Raw genomic sequence first — 22641 nt, forward strand, 5'->3', positions numbered from 1 at the left:
CACCCTTCAAACCTCGCCTTGAACCGTCCTTTTAATTGGTGTCAGCTCAAGCAGCTGTGCGGGTAAAGTTTTTTTTTTTTTTACGCTCAAGTAATGGGGTTCTGTATATAAATTTAATCAGACAGTTGGCTTTGTGCACACTGCGTGCTTGGCCTTTAAATGGATGTTATTTAGGATAAATAAGGCTGTGTTAAATGCGAAGGCCTTTTAGAGGGACTGATGAGCCACCAAGGAGCTACTTGAGGCTGCGCTGGGGAGAAGACATCAGCCGGGGAAATTAACAGCCTGAATGGATGTTTAGACATCGGTGCTTTATGAGACTCCTTATAGTCTGCGTCGTCCCCACACATTGCTGCTCTACATGTATTCACATATCTGCTTCCATATGCGTACCACGATGGGCATCAAGTGTTAAGAACATGCGTTAAGTGATCCTAAATTATTTTTGAGGCTAACAAGTGATTTTACTTTTTTATCTAATACAAAGTCGCGTGCTGGAAAAAAAAAGATTTTTCCAGGATTTTAGATGCATGCCAGGTCACTGAGCATGTGCCATTCCACTTTAACAAACATTCCTATGTAATAATTTATGATCTTGAAACCAATCATAGTTGTTTATGCTTGAACTGACTTTGCATCAGCTCATTCAACCAAGAATGCCCTTTCACCTCTGTCAGCCTGGTAAGGATTTGTAGTTGTCTCCACATTGGTATCAACGCGCGCACGCACGTACACAAACCTTAGGAGTCACTCTGGCATGTATTGTAACGATGCAGGGGGTATCGGTAATGGCATGGATTTTTACATAAATGCTTAAACACTTTTTTGCTCTCTTTGGGGGTAGCTTTAGCTCATCCTATGACCTCACCAGTTTAATCTGACAAATGCTGAAATTTAATATCCAGATTAGGGGATGGTTTTGAAATACATTTCGTTGATTAACTGTGGAAAAAAATGGATGCCTTTTAACTCATCATCCTTAGAATTAACCAGTTAATGGATGAGTATAAATCGTTTTTGTACCATCAAATTGTTAAATTTTTCATAACAGAGGTTTTAAATCATGTCCCTCGAGGGCCGGTGTTCTGCCTGTTTTCCATCTGTATCTGCTGCAAAACACCTGATTCAAATGATCAGATAATCAGCAAGGTCTGCAGAAGGTGGATAACGATCTTGATCATTTGAATCAGATGTGGGTTGCAGCAGGGAGGGATGGAAAACGGTCCTCGAGGAACAGGATTGAAGACCCCTGCTTTATAACAAAAGTAGTAGTCAGTCGATCACCCAATCATAAACCTCTTGTGCACAATAAATGTACCTCTTGTTGAAAATCATGAGATGAACATGGTCTCCAAGAAATCAGATCAGCAAATGTAAACGTAGCCATTGGGCTAGTACGGCTTAGGTAAACTTACTTTATTCATCGTGCATCAGTGGATTGGCTTGGAAGAATCTCTCTCTGAATGTTCTGAACTCTTCTTTCCTTACCTGTGTCGGACTGAGTTAATTCTGCCTGGAGCGATCGTGCTGGAGTGAAAGTCTGAAAGTCTGCTGGACGTTAGTACTGAACAGCAGTCATGTTTTTGAAAGAACCATACAGATACCAGTTGCTTTCATTTTTTATGGCGTTCTTTACCAGTCACCTTGTCGTCGTTTGCAAGTCGTCTGGTAGTGACTCTTGATAATGAATTTCTTGAAAACAGCCACAGTCTCTGAGCGAAGTAGACAGAGACAGTTGTTTTGTATTTCAGTGAAAGAATATGCCAATTTCCACTTGTCGTGGAAGCAACATTCTTTTACTTCGCTACAGTCTCTTATTTAGAAATGTGCTGGAAAGGGCCACACAGTCATGGAGCGAGGGGTTGTGATGCCTAACACAACCGAGAGTCGTACAGTATGTTCGGAGAGGCAGAACGTGCCCGGAGCATATTTCCGAAAGCACCCGAGAGTGCGGCCACAGATCTGCTGCCATCTTCTGGTGAAATATAAAATGGCTTTTTTTTTTACATGTGTATTTTCTACTGTGGTCAACAGTACTGACGGGCCACACACATTATTCATTTTATGCAAGAGGCTGCTGGCCGGTGGAAATATGACCCACAATATATTTCTTGTTGGCCGAACGGCCATGCAAAGTACCCACAAAATACACATTACAGCTTTATTGATCACATGGCAAATTGGTGGTAACCTGTAAAATACAGATTAAACTCAGTCCTTTATTGACTGTCATATAGATAAATGTGGGTAGCTGCAAAAGGAACACAACTTACACAATTAAATTGCAAAGCTAGAAACTAACCAGCTACAATAGCTTATACTATGAAAATGTTCTCATTATATAAAAATGGAATTTATTGACTGACTGCTCACTCAGAAGTCTTCATTTAAAACCTTAATTGATGCTCAGCTGTTCTTCAGATGTTTTTTTTTCCCAACATGAATAAAATGTTTAATTCACAAATCATAACTTTTTATGCAATTTTCACATAGAAATGAACTGCCTTGTTTGAGCTGTACATGTGGATTTTGCATGTTGGCGCAAACAGTTGTACTTATTTGAGCTCAACTAGAGGCTAAACCCAACCATTTGTTTTGGTATTCAAGCAACCAGCAATTGATACTTTTCTGCCATCTTGTGCATTTATCTGTTTTCTTTTCTCATTATTTTGAGTGAATGGCTGATTTGATCTCATTATATAGCTTCGCTACTAAAGAAATCACACACATGGCTGCAAGGTTTTGGCCTTCATGTGAACAACCTGCTGTCGCAGAGTTTCAGCCACCTCGGTGCGCTTGCCAGCCTCCAAATGATTCAACGTGCCTGTGCCAGGTAGCCTTTGCCAGATCATGAAGAAGACCAGCACCCGGTGCCAGTTTAACATCAATATACTGGACGTTGCTCCTGATTTATTCTCATTTATACTGTGGAACCAATCAAATAGAACGCCCACGTGGTTGCACAGTTGTGAAATAAACAATTACTTCTCTAACACTGAGTCCAAAGAGGAATTGCGTGGTGCATTTTCAATGTGTAGCTTGCTTATAATGCAAATCGCATACAAAAAACGATTCGCCTTCAAGTCATTATAGCCACTAACACATTCTGCGAGCAGTTTGTTGCCCAGGTGTTGGAGAAAAAAAGAAGTTCCAGGTGCGTCTTTGAAATCCCCCACATCCCTCAATCATAACACTCCTTCACATCCCTTTGCTCTCCTCCTCCCTCTGCATTCCCTTTATGCAGTCTTGTCGATACTTGGTGTTGATGATACTCTGTTCTTGGTTCTTCCTTCACCAAAAAGAAAATCAGTCTGTGGTTCTCACTTCATTTAATTTTGCGTCATTATTATATACATGTAATATTATGTTTTTTGTTTTTTTTTTCAGATTTGATACAGTACATAAGGCTTTTTGTTCTGTGTGACCAACACAACAACTTCTGTTTCTGTTCCTGTTTTTATTCTCCTAAAGAAAAGCCCAACTTTAATTTATTTTAAAATTACAGGTATTTCAGCTGCTATATTATGACCCTCTGGAAAATGTGGGTCATAAACAGCTTTCATTGATCTAGCTTACAGTCAAATCCCATATGTGAAGAGTTTGTCAGGCATTTTAGTTTGTAAACTTATTCCCCCAAGAGAAACTATAATCTTCATATATGCAACTGTGTATTTCACTGCATTTATGTCGTCTATCCTGTCAGTCACTGATGATTCATCTCTTGCTGCTGGAAAATAGACACAAAACAAATATGGAAACATGAATAAAACATTACATAAATAGACATATAGCAAAAGCAACTACACTTATTTGAGTGAATAACAGGATCCCTTGTGGCATTGAAATTGGGGCAATGACAAAACTGTAGATGGCAAAGCCAGAAAAGTTTGTTACGGTGTCAAAAATATAGTATAAGAAGGAAAAGACAATGTGACACATCCCCTGCCCCTTTTTACATGTATTGCACACTTGCTCACACCAGCTCATATCTTAATTACTGAGGCTTGATGGGTACTTAACCTTGCCTCTCGCTGCTTACACTAATGCGGAGAGGTCAGGAGTGTGCTGATTGGCTGGCTCACTGTCAACTCAGCCAGAAACGACTGTCGGAGTGCAAATGAGTGGATGAGCAAGGAGATGAAACACAGGCACAAGGAAAAGCAGAGGCACGTAATAATGAAAAGAATAAAAATAAAGGCAAAATATATATACGCTGTGTTCCGTATTACTGATATGCAGCATTCTTCTAAATTTTGTGGATTAATATTATTATTTTTTTAAATAACGATATAAAAAAAGTACTGATTATTACAATGGTAAAAAATGGAATGAAAATGAATATAATTTTGCTGTTGTTACATTATTATGTATAATGCTTACTACACCACCAAAAACCTCTTTGCTGATTAAGTTACAATTAACATTGGAACCCCTCCTTGATATCTCCTTAACAACGATCTCATCCATTGAAATAGTTACGTCCATTGATCGTTTCTGTGTGTATCTAATTTGTTTTTCAGAGTTGCTGTTTGGATGTACAGTATTGTGCTGTCCAACCTAATACGATATAACAGGTCCTCAATGGGGTTAAGGTCAGGGACTGACCGTGGCCACTCGGCCATTACTTCTGTATTTTAAAAAATATTTTATTTTTTCTGCTCGAAATGGTTGCTTTCAAGTTATTTTACAATGGAAGACACATTATTATTATTATTAATATTACTATTATTATTATTGTTAATCTTTTTTACCGTGGCAGGATATAGTCAGTAAGAAGTTGTACATATTTTGCTGATCTCATTTTAACATCCTTCCGTCTCATTCTGAATTATTCCTGCCCCAAACATCACTTTACCACCTCTATGTTAGTGCCGTCACCTTGTTGGGACATGGCGGCCGTCGACCCACCATCAAAATGCCATCAATCTTTGACCATTCAAAGTAGTTTGGCATTCACCAATGAATAAGATTGCTTGAAAATTGATCTGGGTTTTGTGATCACCAGTGGCTTATGAACAGCTGCTTTCTTCATGTGATACACATTGGATGACAGAAAATGTACGGAACAAACCTGTTTGCTTTTCTGAATGACATACACTGTGTTTACAGTATGGTGATGCCGCTTAAGTTTTCTTGAATTGTGAAATGCTTTCGTCAATTTTGCACGGCAGTGGATTTCAAGCTTTTCATCAGCAAAAAGACCCTTGTCCTCTTGTGCAGAGAAACCAGAAGAATAGTTGCACCACCAAATACTTTACAGAAGACTCGTCAACCGTTGATTCATTCAAATTTAGTATACATTTTTATCAAACAGAAAATAATTGATCTGCATTAAACTGATGACTTCATAAAACCTTTTACTATGCTGTCAAAACAAAACACTTTTTTAAAATCTTTTAAAATGCACAACTGTTATGCAAGTTTAAAAAGTTAACTCCTGTGAAATGAATCTTAACTACTCTTGCTGAAGATATTTTTCAAGAAAGTTCAAGTCAAATTATGAACTGTAAAACTTAGGGGGCCTGTGACTTTGGAGAGAAGTAAAGCTAACATATGGTTGGCTCGGTGCGTAATGAACTCATGTGGTTCCCCACTATGAAGGTATTGCTAAATGGTTGGGTGTCAGACAGCCGGATGAGCCATTGAAAGGGCATAACTCTCACATGCACAAACTTCTCTTAAAATAGACTTGATTTTAAACTTGGCAAAAAGCATCGTATCAAGGGATCCTTGTTGGTTCGACTATCAGAATATGATTTCATTGCTGTGCCAAGGGGATATATTACATTTGAGCTTTTCAGCAGCTTGCAAGCCATATGTTTTTTTTAAATTTTTTTTTACTGCAGTTTAGAGATTCCTTTCAGATGTTTGGCTTTTTCACTTAAGATTTTCTTATAGCATTGACGACGCTTCTATATAGGTCAAGCACTCCGCTTTTGCCTTGAGTGGTTCAACACTGTATTTACAGTACGGGCTTATCTGAGTCAACCTGATCAATTGAGTTAGACATTTAGTCTGGTCTAATTTGACTGATTCGCTGTGTCCACTCAGCTGTTAAAAACCAGTATGTACAGCATATCCCTCCTCGCCATACATACATACTGTACGTACCGCGGAGGTCATACATCTATGCATAGGCTGTTACATCGCCATCCGTGACTCTTAGTATGCGCTTGTACAGTATGTTTAAGGCATGTGGTTTGTTAATACCATGCGTGGGTGTGCATGGATGCGTGTGGTCTTCAGGCAATGGAGAGCAGCAACACAAACTTGACGGGGGTTGAAGACGTTTAGGGCACGATGCCAAGGAAATGGGCTTGTCCGCATGCACACGCACACACACGCATGCACACACATGCACACACATGCACACACATGCCTTGTTTTGTGATCTCGTGGGACATCTGCTCTGGTCCGGGTCACTGGCAGTGAATGCTCGGTTGGGCTCAAAAGTATCGCCACAGCAACTGCATCGCATAATCCCATTCCATCTCATCCCATCCAGGAACAGTGTGCGACTACACTGGCCTGTTCCCCTCGAGGTGATGAGACAATGACTCTGATGCCGCCTGCTTACTCGCTGTGTCGGCGATGTCTATGGGCAAGGAGCAAGTATCGTATTATACTGTAGGAATGTTTGGCGGTTTTGGCAGGCGGTGGTGTGAATTATGCAGGCGTACCTCTACTGTGTGTGCGTGTGTGTGTGTGATGCGAATGTGAGTCCTTCATGACGAGCATTGTCAAGAGAACAAGCTACTCAGCTAAAGCTACATTGTTTACTGTCATGCTTTCCTCGCTTCAGCAAATTTCAGTTTCTTGTATTCACCATTATGTCATTTAAGTGGAGCCTCCAGATTTGAACAGCCCTAAGGTTGTACAATTGGGAAAACAACTCAAATATGGTTAAAGTGTCCCATCATTGGAGCTGCATCAGCATCATTTTTGTGACGACAATGAAAATAGAACGCAGAAACTCTTTGCTGGTACGATGCATTAAGCACACCGCACAGGCGTGTCATATCTAGCCATTTGGTTCCCAGAGTGCATTGTGCAATACATTTCGTTTATGAAGTTATAAGGGTGTTAATCCTTGTCATATATTTGTTTGTGTTACCAGGAGTTGAATGTGTGTCATGTTTAATACTCCCATACTGTATATGTCACTGTTTTGTTTTTTGTTTTTTTTTAATTAACCGTGACTTTAGGTTGCGTGTAAGATAGTGTCATTTAGGTCAATTTCTCTTTGCATCTGCTTTGAGCATTGCTGGTGAAAGTTAAAGAAACATTAACATACCGACTGTGTCATTTAAAAGGAAGTTTCACTCTAAAAACAGTTGGGTTAAAAATAACACAATTTTCGGTCAAAAATGGACCAATCCACAAATTGGGTCAATTTGTCCAACGTCCTTGCATTATTTTGTACAAAACAGTCCAATTTTGGGGGATTGTTTTGTACAAATCTACACATTTTGAGGGTTGTTTTTGCAGGAAGTTGTGTCAAATTGACCCAAGTTGTGGTTCGGGCCATTTTTGACCCAACATTCTGTTATTTTTAATCCAAGTGTTTTTAGAGTGTATGATGTAAATTTCAGAACAATTGGCCGCTTAGGGTGTTCAATCAGCCACTAAAGGTTTGATTGGTGATTACAGCTCATGCACTTTTCCACGAAAATCAGCCGATCACGATCAGTGGCTGATCGATCGGAGCACGCCTACTTTAAACATATTCTGTACGGTTTATGTATTTTTTTTTATGATGGCCCTAGCTGATGTTGGCCCCTGGACCAGGTATTGTTCCTTTTCCATTACTTACTTATAGATATGTTTTAAGTTGAAATAGAAGAGATGCTAACATGATCCTAGCACGTCAGTCATCTCTTACAGCCGTTTACTTTCATCCACTGTGCTTTTGTTCGTTTCTGCTCTGAATTGGATTGTCGACATTTCAACATGTTCTCTCCTTTTTTTTTTTTTTAAGTCTGTACTCACTCACCCACCTCCTCCACCTCAGTATCTTTGTTTTGCTGAAGAATACAAACACGCTGTGAACCAAAACACAACTGACAGTTTGCATCCAGTTTTATTGCTCCTCCTCCTCTGTCCTCTTAATTCCTCCCTCACATTCATGCGCCCCCTCCCTCCCGTCATCCCTCCCTTTCTACTTCCAGCTGTCAGGAGGCTTCATTATTAAAGATTCATGGTGGAGTCTGGGCAGCGCCTCCAAAAGCTTTTGTCAGACAGACCGAGTGTCTCAAATCTTACTGCCACTAACTGGAGGTGACATGGAAACACTCCCATGCCCCCCCCCCCCCCCCCCCCCCCCCCAAACACATGCACACACACTCACTGATGGTGGCTTCACCATGTAACGTTCTGCCCACTGTGTTTTATTTTTATCTTTAGAATACTGTATTGTGGACTCTTACTTTATAGAAATAGACACCTATGAAATAATTAGTCAGTTTACCATTTTGCTGTCAGTGGTGCCTGGCTTGGCCTGGCATTTCAAACAGTTGACTTTCCATATATGCACAATAGAATAGAATTTGATATGCTGTGGTGTAAATAAACTATATTTGTGTTGTTTTCTCATCCAGCTGGCATAAACATTTAGAGGATTTCAGAGGGTAACCAGATTGACATTGTCAAACTCATTGGACCTCTGAACTGTTTAAATGTGCTATTTGTTGTCTGGGGAATATAAATTGCCTCGGCACCGTTCCAGTAGCGTTCTTCCCTTAAACCAATTTCTCCCACATGGCAAAATTGCTGTTTTTTTGTTTTTTTTTTGTCTTCTCATCTTTTCCCCTATGCTAAGACAATAAAACAAAACAAAAAACCCTAAAGGGTTTTTTGCTCTCCTTTTTTAAATTCAAGTAGAAAAATGTGTCCTCCGACTTCCTTGTAGCAAGAAACCAACACTGACACGTGAAGGCCCTTTAGGCATTTTGTCAACCATTTGAATGAGAAGATTAGTGACTGAATTTTCCTTTCAAACTCAATTCTTAGTGAAGGATGTCGACAGGCCCAGTTATTTATGGCCATTTAGTTATGTACATGTGTTACAATAAAGCCTTGTCAAATTGCGGATGATATGTGCATGTTGTAAGATGACAATTTAATTGGTTGCGATAGAATTTCCTGCTCAACTGGAATTTGGTTTAAAAAAAAAAAGTTAAATTTGGTTTTATCTTTCCATTCTTCGCAGAAAAGCGCAAGAGCAACAGAAGAAGGTGGTGGTAGCCGGTTGTGTTCCACAGGCTCAACCTCGAATGGACTATCTCAAAGGTCTCAGCATCATAGGGGTATGTGTGTTATACTCTTTGTTTGGTTGTCCATTTGGCTATAAAACAGGAGTTTGAAGTAAGAGTCTTAATGCGAACACAGTTTTAAAAGTGAGTGCAAATGTTTTGGTTGACTTGTTTGTACAAAGACCCACTAAAGGTATCACAGACCATTTTTACATTGCCATGTCATTCACCTGGCCGGCGGCATGCCGAGTCTGGTCTGGTCTATTTGGGACCCCCTGCTGTGTAGTGAATCGGTCGCGGTCCCCAGAAGACAGGGCCAGTATCACTGAAATAAACATGGATGGGCAATAGAAAAGAAGGTATATGTATGAGAATAAGGTTTGAAAGAAATATGGTGGAAGGAAAAGTGGCTAGAAAATGTCAACTTATGTCTCGTTTAGATGAGGAAAAAAATGAGACCTAGATGGATCATTACTGTTTCCACCCTTAATGTGAACTTTAGTAAAATACACAGACATGACTGACTGGCCAATCATATCAAACTCACGTTCAATCAACACCATAATTACTGTATTAATAATGTAATTATTTCCAAGTAAAGATAGCCATTTCAGTACTGAAAACCACTTTCTTGACATTTCTTAGTGTCTCATTATAGAAACGCAAGATGGTTGTTCACATTATTTTCTAAATATCAAAATTATTTCTCTGACGGGTGTGAAGACATTTTTATTAACCCAGTCTTACAGTCCTAAAATAGAGATAATAATAATAATAATAATAATCATCGAATGGATTTTGTATTTGTAACTTGTTTTGTTTCTCATTTCTGCCCATTCATGTATTAGGGTGGTTTATGCTGACGTAACCCAGTATTCTGAAGCAAACATTGGAAAAGACAACATAGATAAAATCTTCATTAGATTAATCGACGAAGAGTCTCAACAACAGATCATTCATTCCCCCTGTATAGAAGGATGAGGAAATCATAACTTCTGTGGGTCGTATTGCGTAACCACACAAACGAATCAGACCAGTTGAAGCTGCAATCCACGGGTGTCACATTTCAGAGATTGGACATTTATGTATGGATAATACTTACTAATAATGCAGAATTAGTACAGCAAATAAGTGTTTACTGCCAAATGAACATTCATTACACAGAAGGGCTTGCTTTTTAATATTCACACGCTGTATTGCAGTCCCATTTTTTTTTATCTCTTGCCCCCTTTATCTTCCTTTTTTCTCCCCGATTAGATGTCCCAAGACTCCTAAATTCATTCCAACAATCTCCTGTGACTGTTATGAAAGACTTCATAGCCAATTATGGTTGACAAAATACAGTGTTTAGTTGAGCTCATACAATTAATCCCTCGGGTAAATGGATGTTATTTTTCTCCCCAATTTCAGGTGCGAACAGATATATTTTACACAAAACAAACAACTACCATAATCTTTTAAGAATTCCTTTCTTAGCTTCTTGCTCTCTAAGAAGCTATTCATAAACTTCATCAGGGGACTTTTAGAATTAATTTAACGTGGAATTCAGTTGCTAATGTTAAAAAATAAATAAAATAAATGTTCAACCAAATAAAAAAAGATAAAATACTTTGTGGAAGTTGGCAACTTGGCAGTAAATGAAGCACCCAGCTGTCCAGTCCTAATTCCAGTCACTTTTAAATATATTGTTTGGGAGTAGGGAACGGCTCAAATTTTGCATTAAATGTCCATCTCCATGAATAATGCCGTTCCATTTTAGTAAACATGCCACTATGTAACGTAATTACATTCAAATCACATTCAAGTGGCATGTATGTATAATATAATTACATTCCGATAAACAATCTTGTATGCGCGTACGCCTTCAAGGCGTGGCAGAAACAGCTGGGAAGTTTACCACTGCTGTGCCTTCTATTGTCATGAATAGATTGGATTTTGGATTGATACAGACACACGTGCGCACGCAAACGGACAGACAGAAACCCGTACATGCATGAAGGGGCACATATGGTAGCAATCACAGACCGAGGCGTACCTGCGCACGCACACTTCTTTCATGTGCCCTCTTATCAAAACAAACAACAGTAGTGACAGTTGGTGGTATATGAAAATCTGATTCAAATTACCAGTCATGAATTTTTGTTTGGTGAAGCCTCTTAACGGCTAGGTGGGGGGTGCTTAAGAGTGCGTTTGAATTAATTCACTCCTGTTCACATGAGCTGCGTGATTATGTGCTTTGTTTGTGCTGTTGTGTTGCTTTCAGAAGTTGCTGTGAAATGAATGACAGTGTAACTGTGTGCGAGGTACACAGTCACGCAAGCCCACAGTGTTTCACGTCTCTGAACCAGACATGTCACATCCTTTATCTAAGATGCATCGCACATCTCCACGCACACAAACAACAGCTCGGGCTTAGTAATCAGAGAATTACAGCGTGTGTGTAAGCAATTGTTGTAAACAAGAGATACGTACACATCAGCCCTCTCAGCGCACATCTTTTTGTACCCCTTGCATGTTCTTTGTTCTTGTCATTATGTTTGTCCCAGAGATTTTACACACTGCCAACTACTGTTATTATATTTTAACAGATAACCAAGAGGGTACCTCGCTCAAAAGGAACTAGTTTACAATGGATTTTAAAAAAATGCTTTTCTAAGGCTTTCTGGAATCAATATATATTTTAATTCTTCATTTAAAGTCAATTTCTATACAATAATGTAGGGATGTCACAATACGATGTCATCATATGAACCTCGCGTTCTGATAATTATCACAATATTGGGGGGGGTTGGCAATATATAAAAAGCTCACAATACTGTATAAAAGCTCACGGTGTTGTAAAAAAAAAAAAGAAAGAGCTCATATTAAAAAAGAAAAATCACAATATTCTGTTTTTGGGCATAACAATATTCACAGAAATAAGCTTGGCCAGTCATTCAATCCTATAGGCGATTAGCGTGGGTCTTAAACATAGGTGGCATCAAATTAAATTGCACTAATAAACTAACCACCAGAGGGTGCTGGAACTGCACAAATGAAAACAACTTGGACTTTTAAACAGATTTGCTGCTATTAATATTGTGACATGACGACAACGATATATTGTGCCAATTTTAATATCACAATATTGCCAATATTGTGACATCCCTACAATAATGTGTTCTATATGCCCCACGAGTCCAAACACGGTATTCTGATTAGTATTGCCTTTGTGGAATTTGAATTAAGCAGAAAAGTCTTTATCCATCTCAGGAGAAGGCCATTTTGTAGCGATGGGAAAATGAGGCTTCAAGATGATTCATGAATCAGTTGTTGTGTTAATTGAGTCCTCTAGATGGCACTCTCTGTTCAATATCGGGCTGAAAGCAGGCTAATTTGCCATTTCTTAAACCCCTTTAAACCAACACTGCTATCTAGAGGAGTAAAAAAAAAATACAACAACTGGTTCATGAAGTAAATTTGAAGTTTCATTTTCCCTATCACTGCCATTTGGCCTGTTCAGCCACTTGCTGTCGACTTAAAATGACATTACAGTGCCGAAGGGCTCAGGTTACAACTGTCAAGGCTCACCTGTTGTCTGGGTTTGGTCACATGATGTTCACAAGCTGAGCTCTTAGGCATGGTGATGTCATCACCCGCATGTGCCAGTATAATTCAAAATGGCAGGTGGATTTTTCCGATTAATTAATGTTACACAAACGCAATAATCCGAAGGAAGTCATCAAGGTACAAACGTAATGGGTTCCAAGAGACTACTCATAAGCTGAATGGTTTGCAAATTGGAGTACATTACATTTCAATGAATAATTGCCATTTGCCGTCATAAAAAAAAATAAAATAAAAAATTAAAAACTATAGTAGGGTGCTGGAGAAAAGTTAACATTATAGGTGTGTCGTAAATATCATATATGAAAATATACTGTACATTTTTCATTGTTTCGTTGTTATTGTTATTATTGTTTTGCATATTTGAAATTAAGTTTATCCATACATCCATATATTTTCAACCAGTTCAGAGTTGCTTGAGCCTATCCCAGCTCATTTCAGGCAAAAGGCGAACTACACCCTACACTATATAGAGGCAAACAACCATTTACATGCACACCCTCACTGCGTGGGAGCTGAACCCACGTTGCCGAGTGAGTGTACCGGGCGAGTGTACCGCTACACCATCAGTGACAAACCCAAGTTTATTTACAGTCAATATTTGTATGAAATGTGAATGTATTCATGTATGAAAATAGAAAATAAATATACATCAAATGAAAAACATTAAGCAGGACACTCACTGAACATTCTGCGTGCCACATTTTTATGCCACCATTTTTATGCCACCAGGCAAAGTATCTTTTTGCCTGCCGTTCGTAATTTCAACACGTCATATGTCAGTGTAGCCATAAACCAAGGACCCCTGTAATGATTTTCAAGTTGTCAGCGATCCACACAAAATAGGTCCCGACCCACCAGGTGAAAATCACTGGTCTGAATTGTCCTCTGTTGTCATCCCGTACTTTGTTGTTCAATCCAATCTGTTCATGCCAAATGTACTACAATGCACTTTGCTACGTGATAACAATCACACGGTGGCTTAAGATGCCACAGACAGGGATTTACATGGCAACATCCCAGTGCTTAATGGCCACTTTAAAACCTGAGCCATATCTCTCTCACGTACTGTTTTACAGGTGGAAAGTAAATGTACTGTTTAATGGCATCGCCTCAAACATTGATAGGAACTCGACGGCATGCACATTCCCCACGAGCAGTTGATTGCCATATCTTCAGTATGTCCAAGCATTGCTGCAGAAATTCTGTGACATTTAGGAATTCTATGCATCTTCTTATCCACATTGCGACTATTAAACACAGACACAATCTGATTATTTTGAACTTGTTAACAGTGCACATTGTTTGATTGTTTGCACAGTATTAGGCTTTTTTATTTTGAATGTGTGGATGCCCGGCATCAATAAACCCCGCGTGCGCCTTTGTGTATTTTAGGTCCAGCAGATTGACCGAGTGGTAGAGGTGGTGGACGAGGCTGTTAAAGGTATTTGAATGCACACGGAAAGACCTGCATATGCGCACACGCCATTGTGCTGTTATTTCAGAGGGTATTGTTTAATTCATTAAAAATTCAAGGGTGCCAATCGTGGCGGTCAGAGTTGTATGGAAATAACCCAGCCTTAATCACTTTTGGATCTTTCTAAAACAGCTTGTTAAATGCTCTTTTCTGTCAAAGAAGACAGACTCACATGTCAGTGATTAGCTCATGCATTGAAACTATCTGGGCACCACAGTACTCTGCTGTTAGTGAAGGTCACGCAGAGTTTATTGTGGCTGTCCACTGAAGCTGTCATACACCCCCAGCTGTTCTCTTAAAAAACAACAACTGTAAAACAGATTGGCTTTTGCATGTGTGCATGCGTGTGTGTGTGTCTGCGTTGTTTGCACTGCAAGCTCCCTAATTAGGGACATCTGAATTTTACAACGTAATCAAACCTAAATTGTCCGACTGCACTCACTTACTGTATGCACACCCAGCAAATGCATCCACTGTAAGTTTTTGACTTTGATTACCAGTCTCTTACATATTTCTCTTAGCATCTTTTTAACATTTCTTTCCTTGATTCTTCGTCTATCCTGACTCTATCCCTCCGCACCTCCCTACCATTCTTAGCCTCCTACTCCCCCCCACAGAAACTAATTTCCCCAGTATCATTACTGTTCTTTATGACCTCATATAAATCGAGAGCTGTTACTTCAGCTCAAAAGCCAGGAGACCTTTAAACTGGGGGATTTGCCTTTTGTAATGGTAACTAAAATGTGTATGCCAATGAATTGCAAGACGCAGTTCTTTGCTTCAACAAAATTGCTTGCGGGTCTCTTTTCCACATGACAAAAGTATTGGCAAGCTTTTATGATCTAGCTTCTTGAAGCGTGAGATGATCATTTCAGTTTGGGTCTTAGTTTAAAAGGAATATAACTGCCACTCAATACGAATACCGCACCACAGTAAAGCTGTGTTTAATTTTACTGAATCTTTGAACCATAAAGCTTATGTTACTACCTGTTGTAAATGACTTCCGTTATCTCAGGTTGAGTTGCTGAGCACGCACACAGTATTTTAACATGATGTTTTCACATTCCTATTGTTGGATAGTGCAGTAACTGTGGTTACAACCTTCCTCATCCGGTTTAGTTGTCGTTCTCCAGATGTTGATTTTCTTGCAAACACAGATGGCTAATGCCATTTTGTCAAAGATTCCTGCAAATCCATTCACGCTCACTCCATAATGTGTGAATTTGCAATTTTCTTTTACATTTTACAACACTGTCAAGCTGCAGGACCGAAACAATTTTATTCTCTTAATGGCTGTTCACCAATATCTATGGGATTCACTGGACAAGTACTTTATTAGAATGTGCATGTAACATGACATGTCAGTCATTGAAAAATATCTTTATATGGACAGAAATGAATAGATTTAATTTTTCCGACTAATCGATTATCAAATTAATCGACAATTATCGTAATAATCGAGTAATCGTTTACAGTCATTGTTTAACTTAAAATTGTCAAAATCCTGTGATTTCAGCCTCTATACAGAAATTATTAATTGATGTTTGTAGTCCATCATGAAGTCAGACTGATTATTTTAGGTAATTATTCAAAATAAAACATTTGCAAACATCTGCTTTCTCTTTGGAAAACAACAATGTAACCAGTAACTGTGAATCACTTTCAAAAAGCTGGTGAATACCTCAATCCCTCACATATGATATTGCTTAATTGTTGTTTCTTTCTAAAAGTTTTTTTTTAATCACTAAAGAATACCAAATAAACAACAATAATTGGTACAAAATGATCTTAGACTGGTAAGAAGGTAATTTTGCACTCTAACCTTGGCTGTATCAGCAGCTGAACGTTAATTGCTGTGGTGTTATCTTGTTAGCTGCGGGGGGCTAACGGCTGCCACCCTATAAGCGTTGCTAAATGTCTGAAAAATGTGACCAATCGCCACCAACATTTATATGCACATTGCTACTCTTGTTCGACTTGTAAAAATGTCACGGGCGCCCACCTCTCAGGCAGCCAGGTAGCTTAGCCGTATTGCAGTCGCCCTGTAAGGTCAGCCATGGAGAGTCTAATTCTTGTGATATTTCCAGAGGTTGAATTGGACAAATGTAGAGATGTCCACATACATTTTGGTGCCGATCGATCGCCATTTTTTGGAACTTATTAGCAATATATGTACAATGATTTTGAATGGACATATACTGTCTGGTTCCTCCCGTGACTCTGTGACCCCCAAGACATTTTCAATTGAAAATATCATTTTCCTGATTAGAAAAAAAAAACATAAATTGAGCTCGTTTGGGAAAATTGGACCATCCCGGCCGGATGATCCCTTTAGTTAAAAGAGTAAATAGTTGACTTGTAAGGGCTGAAATTCTGGGAGAGTAAAGCCAAATTGGCAGTCAAAAAGGTACTCTGAGCATACATAACCTTTGGACAGAGTTGCTGTTTCTTCCTGTTTGTACATACATTGAGTTTAGGTTACTAATGTCCCCCCCCCCCAAAAAAAAAGAAACCTATATCATAAAATAAATAAATAGATAAAAAATGTACCAATTTCTCCATCGATCTGCTTGGTGGCAAGGGCACATATCCCTGTAAAACAGATTTTGTTCCATGCAAACATTCATTCATTCATTCATTATCCATACCGCTTATCCTCACAAGAGTCGCAGGCGTGCTGGAGCCTATCCCAACTGTCTTCGGGCAGTATGCGGGGGACACCCTAAATTGGTTGCCAGCCAATCGCAGGGCACACCAAGACAAACATCCGCACTCACAATCACACCTAGGGGCAATTTAGAGTGTCCAATCAACTTACCATGCATGTTTTTGGAATATGGGAGGAAACCGGAGGTAACCCACGCAGGCACGGGGAGAACAGGCAAACTCCACACAGGGAGGCCGGAGCCGGGATCAAACCCCCGACCTCTGAACTGTGAGGCGGACATGCTAACCAGTCGACCACCGTGCTGACCCCCATGCAAACAATTTTTTGATTTTCACTGATGTCATGATATGTCAGATGCTATATCCTCTGTAGAGCTGTTTCCGAGTTTCTATTGTTGTTCCAATATTGATCTCCTCTAGTTGAGGTTACAGTATTGCCTCAGATGATACAATTTCACCGATGTTTTTTTTTTTTTTAGAAACTGGTTAGATTCAGTGTGTATGTGTGTGTGTGTGTGTATGCTAGAAATTGGGGCCCACGAGGTTAGATGGGCTAATGCATCTACTTAGCTAGAGATCAGGGGCTATGTAGCATCAATCTGACCTCATGATCCATATTTCACCAGGATAAACAAACTGTTATGGTGTTCCGTGCTAAAAATAAGATCAAGCATAAGAATAGACATGTCAGGGACAGAAACAAAGTTGACCCTTTCACACCGATTTAAAATGGAATTCAGAATGATATTGTAAACACATTCTTTTCATGCTGAGCGACCTCTTATCAACACCAAAAGCTGTTCAGAGGCGTATTGATGTCAAGCACCAGCTTTGGTGCTTGACAGCAATCCCTTGGTTTTATAAGAATGTGTTTTTATGTACAGTATACTTTGATGCACTTCAAAGCCATATCCCATAAAGTTAATTTATCCGGCATTGCTCGGTTATTCACGCTGGTCCATACGATTGTAGGTGTTGCTTGGCCCATTACAGTGACAAGATGACCGTTAAACATTAAACCCCTGTTCTCCTCTTCATCAGCCACCTTTGTCCGTTATTTCCACCGTTCCCCGCCCCGCTGATGCCTTCCAATCAAACAGGGGACCCGCCACTTATGAGATATCAACCGTAGGCCAAAAGGTCATCCTTTTAGCCCCTACCGCTGTGATCCAGCCATCCATCCGGCCATCGTGTAGAGCTTTCATCTGTGAGGAATTCATCTTCTTGCCTTCTATCTATTCTTTCTTTCCCGTCTTCACCATCACCTTATAGGAGGCATTTATGAGTGGATGGCTTGCGTCAAGCCATATTTATAGAGATGTGAACAAAGGAGAAAAAGCAAGGACATTTGAAGGGTGGGAAAGACTAACACAGTTAGTGAGCATAGAGAATATGTTTATCGTATCATTGAGCCCACTAAACTGTGTACTGTATTTTTTGATGAGAAGTGTTCAGTAAACTGTTCAGTTTTGCCCACTCAGACAAGATGTAGTAAGCTAGCCAGTGGCATTCAATTGGCAAGATTAAAGGATTTCTTCTCATTTGCACAGAGGAATTCTGCTGTCCTGAAAATGTATTGATGATCTGACTTACTCGATCAAAGAACTGATCGGGACTAGCAAACAAAAATAACCGAGGAGAAAAAACAACGCACTACATCCTCAAACACCTTTTTAGCGAAACCGATACAGTAGCTAGCTGAAAGAAAGCCAAATGTGCACCCAGCCCTTCTTCCATGAGTGGAGTTTTCTCATTTTCCCACTTGTACTGGGATATTACGACCAGTCACGCCTCACCGATTGGCTCTTTGTACTCCTCCGGGGCAGATAGTAATTTTTATCTACCAATGATAGCCATGCTTCCTGCCCTGAGCCCACCCTCCCCGGAGACTCATGTAAAGCGGATGGAAACAGTGAGACAATTCCATCCCTCAGCGCCTCCATCTCACACATATCGTGCTTTCTATAAGGCTATTAGAAGGTTAGAGAGAGGAGACCGCAGCATCCCATTTCTACACAATAAAGGTTCAGCATCACTGACATTTAACTATTTGACTCAGTTATGAATTTTTATTTTCTCCCCTTGTATAGGGAGAGCTTCATCCATTTTGTCGTTTATGGTCGCTCTGTGTGCAGAATCCATTTATTTAAATAAAAATGTGTTTGTATTTTCACGTTAAGCCGAATAGAGCTTTTCCGCAGGTTGCGGGGTTCGGCAACTAGTTTTTGTAAGTGGCCGATTCGTTGTAACTGCCTTTACAAAATGCACATGAGCTTTCCGCAAAAAAAAAAAAAAAAAAAAAAAAAAATCCTTATTTTAAGGATTTAAGGACAGAATTATTATTCTGTTTCACAATAATACAAAACTATATTTATCATTTCATGTCGCTGGCATCAGGCCCAAGACCTCATGAGTCAAATTTTGGTGAATTTTTTGTGTGTGGTGAATGTTACTTTTTACACATTACTAACCAATCTAAAGTGTTGATAATGGCTTGCTCTCTTTCACATTGCAATGCTAATGTTTGAACAAACTTGCCATGTTGGTGTCCCCTGAAAAGGTTTACAAGGTTTTGGCCCGTTGTCAGCGATATGCTCCTGAGGCTAGAACTCAAAGCACGGTGAGTCTGTGTTGCCTAAAGTGCAGACAGTGAATTGATCATTGCCAACAGCCTGTCAAAAATAGCCACACACCTTATTCTTGTTTGTTTTTTGTCTTTGTGGCTATCTCATTCTTCTTGGACAAGCATGCTATGTTTTTTTTTGGTTCAATGAAAAAAATAATACAGTAACCCAATGCAGGGTCTCTGTTTTCCATTGCAGTCATGTCATGTAATGTGGTGCTCAATGTCTTGGTGTTCGATGAAGAGTCGCCAACTGATTTTTTTTTTTTTTTTTGCGGGCGTCCATTTCACTTGTGTTCGGCCACTCCGCCACATGTGGCAGCTGTTAATGTGTTCCATTTGAAATGACGCAACTTTGACTGATCAAAAATAACCAAACAAACCAGCAATGTTTGAGAAGGCCGCGGGGTGACTATTGCTGTAATTCACATCTAACCTTTGGATTCTTTTATTCAGGTCACTCAGTTCGTCTTTTGGGCCAGAAGAAAGATGGAGGACGGAGGCTAGGGGGAGCCAGACTGGATCTTCCGAAGATTAGGAAAAACCCTCTAATTGAAATCATCTCCATTAACACAGGGTAAGACACAAAGGATATACAACACAGTACACAGTATTATCCAGCATTGATCCTGATAGTGCGTATGTGGTTTGGAGCTTGAGAGAACAGAAATTATGCAGCCTTCTAACGTCCTCAGTTTACTTTGTCTGTCTGTGTTACGTAACATCTGACGTAGGTACAACCATTGTACAGTAATCGGAACCCACAATTTATAGTTGTTAACAATCATAGCCGTGCATTTGACAAAATGTGTAAAGCTCAAATTCCTCCTGGTAGCTGCATTGCGTCAGTGACATTGCACATTGTATTACAAATGAAAACATGAAGAGAACTACAGTATATCTACAGGGAGAAGAAAAAAAATAATAATATGAAGCTGTTCACAAGTAGCAGTCTCTGTATTTCTTTAAAAAGTCATTTACCATATTCACTCAATTTTAAAAGGTGTTGCTTTCTTGTGAATTCCTGTATTTATTGACACTATTTTACCACCCTTTCTGAGAACGTCTTCCCTGTGTTCCATGAAGTCGACCAAATTCTGGTACCTTTGAATTGGTATCCTAGGACGAAAATGCAGTCCAAATTTGATACACTTCTAAAGACAGTGGAATGTTCCTAATGCATATGTGTTTATTGGGATTAAAGCTATCATAAGGATTTTGTGCTCAACTCACTTTTTTTTCTTTTAAATTTGCTTTATTTATAAACATTTTAAGTATTTTTTTTTCTGTATTGCTGCCAAGGCGTTGCTTTACTGGACTTAATTTCTTTTGAAGTATGGACCGGAAAAGGTCTTGTAATATAATCATTAAGACCGGAATGTATTCAAAATGGTAAACTCTAACAACCTAACCACTTCTGCAAGCACGCACATACAGCAACATTTTATGAGCTAATTTCATGTTGTTTACGAATCTACAAACCATGCCCTATATTCTCGTTGGGCTACTTAACAGGGGTTTGTGCAGACTAATTCCATTGTGCTTGACCCTGACTGATGATAATCCATCAGTCATTCTGGTGCACGTCTTCAAGGTCCATACATTAATGATCCTCATCACAAAGCAACAAACTAAACATATTTTAAACACAATGTTTGTTTGCTTTGGTTTTTTTGAATTTTGTTCTGCCAATTTGATCTTTTATCACACAATTCCTTTTAGTGGTCTTGTGACTTTATGCATTATCTAAATATTTAGTCTCGTATCCATTATAATAGAAGTCGCAGACTATAGCACTCTTACCTGCCCTTGGGTTCTGGACTTAAATTTATTACTGTCTAAACACCAGAGAGCAAGGCATTGTTGTTATTAAGAGTGTGACATTGATGCAGCACAAGAACATTTTCCATCTACAGCACATTACTATCAATGTCAAACTGTATGTAATGTATAATTCAGAGCTTGAATCATGTCAAATATTGCTGTTTTTGCTTTCTGGAGTAAGTACGTGTACATTATTTTATTCGATTTTCGCTTTAAGGGGTCATCGCGGCGACACACAAATCCTCTTGTTTTTATTTTTTTACTGCAAGTTTTTTTTAATAGGCTGTGGATAACATGAATAGTTGCTGCAAATCCATGCAGAACATCTGCTTTGTGTAATTTGGTCAGTCATTGGTCTCCCTAATTTGACCAGGCTCTGCTGATATAAAATTATATGTGAGAGAGACAGTGTGTTCTTTATATGCTCTGTTTTTAGATAATCCATTTTAAATCCCCCTCTGAAGTAGTGACATCATTGGTGACATTTGTTCATGGACAAAACAAGAGAGATCTTTGTGCGACACGCAAATGCAGAGCAGACCCAACTTGTGCTGCCTCTTGCCTCCAAAGAGAATTTTGGAAAATTGACAAGAGTCATTGTTGGTCTTTTTTCTTTTAGACAAATGTTACATTGAAGCCATGCTCAAGCATCAAACATTTCCGTATTCATCTACAGTTTGTTAGTACAGTGATGTCAAAAATGGTAGTTTCTTAAAAATGATCCATGTTACCTTTACATGTCCTGAAACATATTACTTTAATGAGAATACAATTCTCAGAAATGCATGATAAACCCATTAGAAGTTGCAGTTATGTTCTCACACATTGCTTATGAAAGACTATGATATAATATCATGTTTAAACTCATAGAGGTCCATTGAAACCATTTTGTGGGAAATGTTTGTATTAGGTGACATTATCCAAATTAAATGTGGCCCTTTCATTTTCTTATCTCGATGTCATAGCGTGTGGCGTTTTTTTTTGTAGTTGACAAAATTACTTTTTTTTTTTTCTTAAGTTTTTTTTTTTTTTTTTTTGATAGTATAGTGATCACAACTGGACTGTTGTGGTTGTCTTATAAAGCCTTTCAACTCTCATTTGAGCAGGATTCATCTGTTTGCAACAAGGCTTGTTTAGCACTGTACCAGCCTGAGTTGGTGTGGAAAACGTAACTATTTATTAGGTTGGGTGTA

The 22641-nt window shown here is 39.1% G+C and overlaps 1 protein-coding gene across 1 annotated transcript in view; it reads left to right on the forward strand.

Annotated features, from left to right (window-relative positions):
• cdkal1 (CDK5 regulatory subunit associated protein 1-like 1) overlaps window positions 1-22641 on the forward strand; it is a 209470-nt gene that overhangs the window by 54407 nt on the left and 132422 nt on the right. The window contains exons 5-7 of the mRNA XM_086037970.1: window positions 9209-9305; window positions 14253-14301; window positions 20081-20201. Of these exons, the coding sequence (XP_085894096.1) occupies window positions 9209-9305; window positions 14253-14301; window positions 20081-20201 (267 nt within the window). The remainder of the gene's footprint in view (window positions 1-9208; window positions 9306-14252; window positions 14302-20080; window positions 20202-22641) is intronic.

The sequence above is a fragment of the Filicampus tigris genome, chromosome 8 (genome assembly GCF_054856515.1).
Source record: "Filicampus tigris isolate MCC_2025a chromosome 8, RoL_Ftig_1.0, whole genome shotgun sequence".
Classification (NCBI taxonomy): domain Eukaryota; kingdom Metazoa; phylum Chordata; class Actinopteri; order Syngnathiformes; family Syngnathidae; genus Filicampus; species Filicampus tigris.